Source organism: Hemitrygon akajei, chromosome 15, assembly GCF_048418815.1.
Source record: "Hemitrygon akajei chromosome 15, sHemAka1.3, whole genome shotgun sequence".
NCBI classification, from domain to species: Eukaryota; Metazoa; Chordata; class Chondrichthyes; order Myliobatiformes; family Dasyatidae; genus Hemitrygon; species Hemitrygon akajei.
In genome coordinates this window covers 61,015,847-61,025,611 of record NC_133138.1, presented here as the reverse complement: position 1 = coordinate 61,025,611, position 9,765 = coordinate 61,015,847, and the positions used below count along the sequence as shown (strand labels likewise).

Sequence of the window (9,765 nt, the reverse complement as noted above, 5' to 3'; positions counted from 1 at the left end):
ACTGTGACGGACAAGTGAAGTCAGAGCCAAAGTAAAAGCAAAGGAGAGGCATACAAGGAAGCCAAAGCTAGTGGAAAGACAGAGGATTGGGAAGCTTTTAAAAACTTGCAGAAGGAAACTAAGAAGGTCATTCAGAAGGAAAAGATGAATTATGAGAGGAAGCTGGCGACCAACAACTAAGAAGATACTAACAGCTTTTTAAAATATATAAAGGGTAAAATAGAGTTGAGGGTAGATATAAGACCAATACAAAGTGACGTTGGAGATATTGTAATGAAAGATGCAGAGTTGGCAGAGGAACTGAAAGCGTATTTTGCATCAGTCTTCACAGTGGAAAACATCTGCAGTATACCGGATATTCAAGAGTGTCAGGGAAGTAAAGTTTGTGCAGTGAAAATTACGAATGAGAGGTGCTCAGGAAGCTTAATGGTCTGAGGGTGGATAAATCTCCTGGACCTGATGGAATGCACCCCTGGGTACTGAAGGAAGTAGTTGGAGAGATTGCGGAGGTATCAATGATGATCTTTCAAGAATCGATAGATTCTGGCATTGCACCGGGTGACTGGAAAATTGCAAATAGTACTCCGCTATTTAAAAAGGGTGGGAGGCATCAGAAACAAAACTGTAGACCTGTTAGCCTGACATCAGTGATTGGGAAGTTGTTGGAATCGATTGTTAGGGATGAGATTACAGAGTACCTGGAGGCACATGACAAGATAGGCCAAAGCCAACATGGTTTCCTGAAAGGAAAATCCTGTCTGACAAACCTACTGCAATTCTTTGAGTAAATTACAAGCAGGGTAGACAAAGGAGATGCAGTAGATGTGGTGTACTTGGATTTTCAGAAGGCCTTTGACAAGGTGCTGCACATGAGGCTGCTTAGCAAGATAAGAGCCCATGGAATTATAGGGAAGTTACTAGCATGAGTGGAACATGAGTGGAGCATTGGCTGGTCGGCAAAAAACAGAGAGTGGGAATAAAGGGATCTTATTCTGGCTGGCTGCCGGTTACCAGTGGAGTTCCACAGGGGTCGGTGATGGGACCACTGCTTTTTACAATATATGTCAATGATTTGGACTACGGTATTAATGCATTTGTGGCTAAATTTGTCGATAATACAAAGATAGGTGGAGGAGTGGGTAGTGTTGAGGAAGCAGAGAGCCTGCAGAGAGACTTAGATAGTTTAGAGGAATGGGCAAAGAAGTGGCAAATGAAATACAATGTTGGAAAGTGTATGGTCATGCACTTTGGTGGAAGAAATAAACAAGCAGACTATTATTTAGATGGGGAGAAAATTCAAAATGCAGAGATGCAAAGGAACTTGGGAGTTCTTGTGCAAGGTACCCTAAAGGTTAACCTGCAGGGTGAGTTGGTTGTGAAGAAAGCAAATGCAATGTTGGCATTCATTTCTAGAGGTATAGAATATAAGAGTAGGGATGTGATGTTGAGGGTCTTTAAGGCTCTCATGAGACCACACGGAGTCTTGCATGCAGTTTTGGTCTCATTATTTTAGAAAGGATATACTGACATGGGAGTAGGTTCAGAGAAGATTCACAAGAATAATTCCAGGAATGAAAGGGTTACTGTATGAGGGACATCTGGTAGCTCTTGGGCTCTATTCCCTGGAGTTCAGGAGAATAAGGGGGGATCTCATAGAAGCATTCAGAATGTTAAAAGCTCTGAACAGATTAGAAATGGCACAGTTATTTCCCATGGTAGGGGAGTCTAGGACAAGAGGGCACAACTTCAGGATTGAAGGTCGTCCTTTTAGAACTGAGATGTGGAAAAATTACTTTAGTCGAAGGGTGGTAAATCTGTGGAACTTGTTGCCATGAACAGCTGTGGAGGCCAAGTCATTGGGTGTATTTAAGGCAGAGATAGGTAGGTTCTTGATTAGCCAGGGCATCAAAGGGTACGGGATGAAAGCAGGGGAGTCGTGATGACTGGAAGAAATGAATCAGCCCATGATTGAATGGCGGAGCAGACTAGATGGGCCAAATGGCCTACTTCTGCTCCTATCTATATCTTATGGTCTTAATTTAATTTTACTGTCAGCAATTGTTAATATTTAAAAACCTAGCTATTAAAGGTTGGGGTTTGGCTGCAGATAATGCTCAATTAGGAGGCATTATTTTATACACCTGACAACAGAGGAGCTAAAATTGAGTAAAAAGTGAGCAATATTTCATGTCGAGCAACCACAGTTTACATTTGCTAATTTCAGGCTTAGTCCCTGCTTGAGGGACTGTGAAATTTAGAGAATCTAAAGTAGGTGAAAGAACAATAATTTGTTATGAGTTGGTTAAGATATAACAAACAAACTAAATGCCACAGAATAGGTCTTAAAAAAGACTTTATATGCCTGATCATGTGAGCAACATGGGAAGCATTTGGTCACAGAACAAAGGAATGTTACAATTATGCAACTGTTTACAACAGGAACAAAACTGCATTATTTTTCTTAAGAACCCAGTATACATAGTGAAGCAGTCTACCTTGAAACTGTACAATATGTATTTATTAAGAACCAGAATCAACAAAGTTAATTTCTTTACAAAAAGTATAGGGAACATAATTTCTGATTGTTTTAAAAATTAACACAAAACAACAAAAAGTGATGAGAGAAAGAACTTTTATCTAATATTCCCTTGAGAGACATTTGCATTTCATTTTCAGTTACTTGTTTTCATTCCAGATGAGAGTCAATTTTTAATTTATCAAAATACTTTGAGCAATTTTCATCCTGACATTAGCTTGGTTACTTTTAATTACTGCTCTGTATAAAAATGATATTAATTATAAAACGTCAGGTTTAGCTAGGCAATAGAAATCTGAAATATTGGTACATTATGCTCTTGGTAAAGGGAATATCCATATATTTTGTTCTTTCCTAATTAACAAATACAAACAAGTTAATTGAAACAAAGCATCTTTCTTAGCTCCTATAAAAAGCAATACATTCAGATAATGGGCAGCATTTTAACCTTGAATTTTGGCAACAAGCAAAGTTGTGGGTATACGCATGTCAACTGAGATGTTAAGCTGCTAAATAGCTGCATGTAAATTATTGTTCTGCCTGAACAAATGAAGGATGGTAAATACCCATGACCATACAAACTTGTATCAAAGTATTTTTCCCAAAGCCATATGATTTTTTGAACCATTTTCTCTGTAACTGCAAACAAGTTGTGAACTCACGTTAGAAATGAAATCAAATGTTTCCACAGATAACAGTGTCATATGTTGATATTCAATCATTATGTCATCATGAGGTTAAAACTGGGACCATTATCTATTGAGCCTATATAAGAAAGATGCCAAAACTGCTTACAAATCAACAAATGCTGGTGCCTCGATTTTTCTTTGTAACTAAGTTAAAATATTTCTGAAAACAGATAGAAACCAAGAAGGCGATGCAAATACTGTAATGGAAATCCATATAGAAAATGATCTGATACCTTGAAGATTAAGAACAGAAACATAGTTTAAAAAACTCTAAGAATTGACTCTCAGTTCCTTATACCTTTTTAAAGTTTGCAACAATACCGAACTGTGAAGCACATCCTGTCAAAAGATGACAGCAGCATTACAGAATTAAACACTGTCATCTTTATTACATGGGATACTTGTCCTATTCATGTGGTAACACATTAATCAGAAAAAATGAACACATATGAAAAGTGCAGTTATGTTAAAGAAAAACTAATCATGTACATCAGTGGTGTACAGCCTTTTTATAGGAGGGAGCCTGATTTGCATTCTAAGCCTCTTCCAAAGATCCTCACAAAAAAACTGTTTAATTTAATCAGACACAACTAAATTCTGATATCTTGAGTCAAGCTTAAAGACACAAATGCACTGTTTCCCTCACTGTTCCACCTGTCACATTCCAAAGTTCCTTTCTACCTTACAAATGTCATCAACATTACTGAAAATCACTTTAGAAGGACATGAATTTTATTTGCATAGATGAAGTGTAAAGATTTTTTGAATGGTCCAATCAAAAATCAGACCCTGGGAGATCCTGAGACAGGTGTTATGTTGTGCATTATTGTTTCACAGTAGTGCAGTCTACTTCAGATAGCATCTTATACAAAACCCATTCTTCAACCAATTGAGATTAGTAAGTTAACTCCATGGGCATTAGGACCTAGTAGACAGCAGCAAGTCTCACAAGGGAGAAAATCTCCTGGCTTAGGTCATGTAATGTGGTGGGGCAGCTGGCACATTGAGCATGAGTTGCGTTATAAGACTAAAGCTGACCTCATGGGATTGTGGGGCAGCTAGAGTGCAGAAAGGCCAGATGGATCTATCCTATGAGCTGGATCTGTCCCACAGCCCACATGTGGTATACCAGAGATGTAAGCCTTGATGTGAAAACAATCAATAATTTGTAAAATGTTACAGTTGTGCAGCTGTGTTAATAGGTTCGGAACTGACTAGGTTAAATTTTTGATCAAAAGGCTTGCATTGTATTGACTTTACACTGGTGAATAGAAGTGGGAGCAATGGAGGTGTTAGAATTAGTTTCAGGAACTTGAAACTGCCCACCCTTTCCTCTGCTGATGGCAGTCATATTAAACCTGACTCTGATTCTAATCTGTGTATGCCAAATGGGGATCTGAAAACGAAATTAGAATAGTTTTATACTGGAAGCAGAACATTAATGCAGAAAATGCTGGAAAAAGAAAATATCACTGTCCCTCTGTTCACAGAGGTTGTCTGCTCCATTTCAGCTTTCCATTTGGTTGTATTTTGCTCAGTTCTAGTACTTTTATTGTAATATAACTTGCTTTCTCAGCTCTTACATGTGAAAGATGACCAACAGATAGTACTGTAACTGAACTAAACCGAGAGGGGCCACTGTCTTCAGGAGAAATGAGAGGAAGGAAGAAAAAATTAGATGTAGGCAAAATCTACTGAAAATCTGATGATCAACAACAGATGTGAAAACATAATCTAGAATACAACTTGATGTGTTAAATCTAGGCCCAACCTTCCCCCTCAGATAAAATATCCCATGGCATTATATGAAGGTGAGTAGCTGATTTCTTCTGTGTTGTTTGTTCATAAATATTTATTCTTCAAAAAACAGCAACAGAAACAGGCTATTCAGATACTTATCACAATGAATCTATAGATACAGTGCAGACCAGACCCTTCCACCTTAGCAGGCCGCACCACTTACTTAACCCTAGTCTAATCACAGGGCAATTTACAGTAACTACTAACCGGTACTTCTTTGGACTATGGGAGGAAACTGGAGCACCTGGATGAAATCCACACAATCACCGTACAAACTCCTTACAGACGGTGCTGGAATTGACCTCTGATGCCCTGATTTGTAATAGCATCACACTAACTGCTATGCTACCGTGGCACCCTAATTTGTTGAAGCTTGCTCTGTGTAATTTAATAGATTTCTCCTATTATACATTCTTTATTTCTAACTATTGCACATAGTGAAGCAATATAGCCTGAGATAATGAAAGATTGTTTAAATTCATCTTCTACCTTTACTTCTTTAAATCAAGCAAATCAAAATAATACCTGCAAGCTCTTTCTGGTGCTGGCAGCACTGACACCCTTTTCATCTCTTGGCTTTCTGTCAATATTCATTATTTCCACTAAGTCTACATTTCTAGGGCAGAATATTACTGCATTTACCAAAGATTTCTAACCTTTCATTCAGAAATAGCTCTACCTCTAACTCTCCAATGTTCACTTTCAGACAGATGCAAAAAACACAAATGGCTCACAACTCCTTCGTTTATTGATAATAGTGACACATTAAAACCAAGGATACAGAGAATTATAGCTTTACAACTGAATAACACGTACAAAGAAATAAGCAAGCGTTATAGTGGAAGTAAATATTGAATTGAATTGATCAGCCATGTAAGGTAGTTGTGCACAAAAGTACAGCAACAATGTGCACTTACATGTTGGGAAGGAACTGAGGAATATAAAGTTAGGAGAAAGGGAAACCACATGAAGTTAGCTGTTAATTTCAAGTGATCTTATTTCCAGATTTAAATTCTGATTCCAATTTGAAAAAGTTATTCAAAGACTAATTGTATACCTGTTCATATTTTCCAAAAACAATGTGTTACCATATGTTGTAACCACTATTCGGTTCTCAACAGCAATCTGGTCGGGCCTAGGTAAACAAGATTCTTACATTTTTTCATTCTGTCCTTTACAACTGATCTATTAATCTTACCATTCAAGGTGCTAGCACACACAAACACAACAAGTATTCTATGTTTCTCCACTTTCTATCAGTGTCACACACAGAAAAACAATCTTGGACAACAAAAAAACATTTAAATTAAGTGCAAAAAACCCCCAAATTATAATGCTTTATGCTATATATTGCAGGCAAAATTTGTACAAAGTTTTTGTTGAAGTTTAGGATATGCCATCATCTTCAACACTGAAACAATAAGCTAATGAAACTAGATAATTTTTTGTACAAAGTCAGTAAATTAGGCAAGATATTAAATATATTTGTGTAACATACCATTTTCATTCCATTATCAAAAGGAAAATATTTTTGTGGCTGTCACGTGTGTTCTATAAAACTACTTTGCCTTTAATCAGTGAATCTATAATAGTGGCAGTCAGAGTTCATGGGGAAATCGGAAAAAAGTGCATCACCTTCCAATGTAAGGCACCTGTAGCTTTGAATCATCACAGAAAAAAATCCAGCATTAAACTTCATACCTGTTAAAGTCATGCTAAAGTTGCAATATCCCTTTGGAGGCCTGTTATTTTGAACTCAAATGTACAATTAAATTTAAGCTTCACATATTGGAACAAAGCTCTTCTAGAATGGTTCCCCTTTTAATTTTATTCTGTATTCCTTTTTACACTGACCCATGGATCACTGGGAGGCAGTAAGTAACAAATTGCAAGTCTCAACTCCTTGTTACAGAAACATGTGAAATGTCACTATCTGCTGTTCTAAGAAGAAGGCCCATTTCTAAAACAAAAATTAAATGATTTTGTTATATAAATCAAGGGGCACATCATGGTAATTGTCATTAGTTTCGATAATATCACTGAATCCCATTTATGCCAAAAAGAGGTATTGCAGTTTTAGTCATTAATACGCAACGAAACTCCAACCCTAATTAGTCACTGCCTGTTTAAAACACTTCAACAAAATAAATTTGAGACCCATCATCACTGGCAAGCCATAAATTTTGGCACGCTCGTAACATAAACAACAGAACTGCAATTTTGTATTAATTAATCTGTTAGAGCAGTGTCTCTTCAAATTAATTTCAAAACATACATTGAAGAGATGTTTCAACTGAATTCGACAATTGAATTCTCTTTAAAAATTAATTGCAGGCTGTTGTATATGAATCAAACATGACAAATATTTGTTTTTGCAGGGGAAGTCCCACCTCTAACCTCTAAACCAACAGGTAAATGCTTGTGGTAAATATTCTGCTTATGATTTGTCATTGAGGATATTGCGTTTGGTATGAACAAAACACAGGGTGATAAATATGACAAAATAGATTTCTTTCTCAAATTTATTGGTTTATGTTGATGATTGATATTTTTCTTCTTGTAATCACAGACAAGAAAGCAAATTAAAAGCAAATTGCTCTTAATCTGATTTACTGCATTTTAGTTAAGTCACTTTAAGCTGTGCTCAGTTGAACTGCTTGATAATGCTCAAAATTCTCCATTTAGATTGCAGAACATGTTGGTTAAATATGACGTGGTGTTTCTGCCACTGCTGGGGATGTGTGCAGCCAGCTTGGCTTTCTATATGCAGGTGACCGGCAACAGGAATAGAAAGTATAGAGGAAGAAGAGTATGAGAAAGTGTGAGAAAATTAGTCAGATAAACAGAGCCACACTTTTTGAATGCATATAGATGAAATAAGAGTGAGCATTAGAAGCTTTCCATATCTATAAAAATTTTATGTTAAAAAAAAATTATAGTGCGGAGTATGAAACGGTCCTTATAGGAGCTAATTTTCTCATGGACGGTATATCTTAATGACATCCTTAATTACTCTCCTGCAGATGGGGCAGCAGGCATTGATCTGCTTCTTCAGTTTAAGACCACAGTCGTAGCAGAGACACATATGTCCACAGGTGTAAATCACTGTATCAACTTCACTGTCAAAGCAGACAGCACACTCGCCATTTTTGCTGTCAGGTGGATCAGGCGGGGAGAAAGACGGTGACAGCTGAGGGCTCAACGGAGAGCTGGGCGCAGTAACTGTGAAAACAGGAAAAACAATATCCTAAGCTAGGATACAGCAAAAGCAATTATCAGACTGAGTAAGAACAAAAGAGCACTCACAAAGTAATAAAACCCTCTTGTGATTTTTGGTGTTAAATAGGTGATAATATTAATGTCCAATGTCTAAAGCAAATGTTACACATGACCCTACAGTTCTAAAATTGCCAAGGATCTACCCTTCTAAAAATACAAAATGCTCCATTTTTTTTACATTTCAATTATTTTAAACATCTATAATTTGTTATTAAAAATGTCTTTACATAGTAGCATTAGTAAAGCTACCTTGTTCTGTCGAATAAATATTCTTAATGTCTGGAATGTGCAGTTGGCTCAAAATACCTGGTTACACTCACCATGCCCACTAAATAATGGATGAAAGAGTGGGTGATTTTCTACCCTATTGTCTTATCATATGAATTGAGTAATTTTGCATAATGAAAAACAAGTAAGTGATGGGGACAACAAAGCCAGTGTAAGTGGTTTGGGGCAGCAGATAGTGGGAATGGACAGTCTGTGGGCAGGAGACCATTGTCAAGGGCAAGAGGGATGGTTGGGGAGAATGGCGGGGGGGGGGAAGGAGGCAGAGTTAATGGACGTTGATGGGTGCAAAGGCACGGATAGGTGAGAGGAGAACATAGTGGACGAGGGCATGAAGTGAGCAGTTAACATGGAGTGGAATGGATGGACAAGGTGTGGATTGGAGCAGGGAAGAGGCAGAAGAAAGGAGCAGTGTGAAGTGGATTAGGGTAGTGAAAAATGGCTAAGGAGCAGTGAGGGTGAACAGTGTCAGAGGGTGAATGGAACTGTGGTAAGAGCACAGGATAATGTAAATTCATAAGGGGTAGTGGATATGTAGAGCTTTCATTTGGAAATGATCGGGAAATTATTTCTATGGAAGAGAAAGTGGGATTAGGACTAATTAGACCATTCTGCGAAGAGTCAGGATGGGCTTGAGAGAATGGATTCCCTTCCGTGCTTTCATAATTTATCGAAAGGAACTTGTATCTGAAATATAAATACATAAAAATTGACCTAAATGTTAGTAGATATACCAGTCTTCAAAAATAACTTTACTGCATTCTCCACAGTTTTTCTTTGACCTTGGCAAATTTTATTTATAGTATCATACATTCAGTAGGAATAGAGATAGAAGGTCTGAGATTTGAGTTGGTTTAGTTGTTGAAGAATGGCATCATCACAAATTTATTTTCCCCAAAGTTTTCAGACAATTTGCTCAACATTTGAATATTTTTCTTTCTGTCATTAATTCTGAGCCAAAGCAAGACCTCCATCTCCCCTATCAAAGTCTCATCCAAAAACTATGACTATTCTTCTGTCTCCACTGATGCTGCCTGGCCTACTGAGTTATTCCAGCAGTTCATACCCCCCATCTGAACTCAACAGTCCATACCCCCCCAACTGTCTTTATCCTTGGTGACTAGTTTGGACTACATCTCTGTGTTTTACCTTTCTATTCCTTTTGTATCCTCGTGC

The 9,765-nt window shown here is 37.4% G+C and overlaps 1 protein-coding gene across 1 annotated transcript in view; it reads right to left on the bottom strand.

The window, feature by feature from the left end:
* Window positions 1–2,500: 2,500 nt before the first annotated feature.
* neurl1b (neuralized E3 ubiquitin protein ligase 1B) overlaps window positions 2,501–9,765 on the bottom strand; it is a 62,539-nt gene continuing 55,274 nt past the window's right edge. The window contains exon 5 of the mRNA XM_073067662.1: window positions 2,501–8,247. Coding sequence (XP_072923763.1) covers window positions 8,003–8,247 — 245 coding nt within the window. The 3' untranslated portion in view covers window positions 2,501–8,002. The remainder of the gene's footprint in view (window positions 8,248–9,765) is intronic.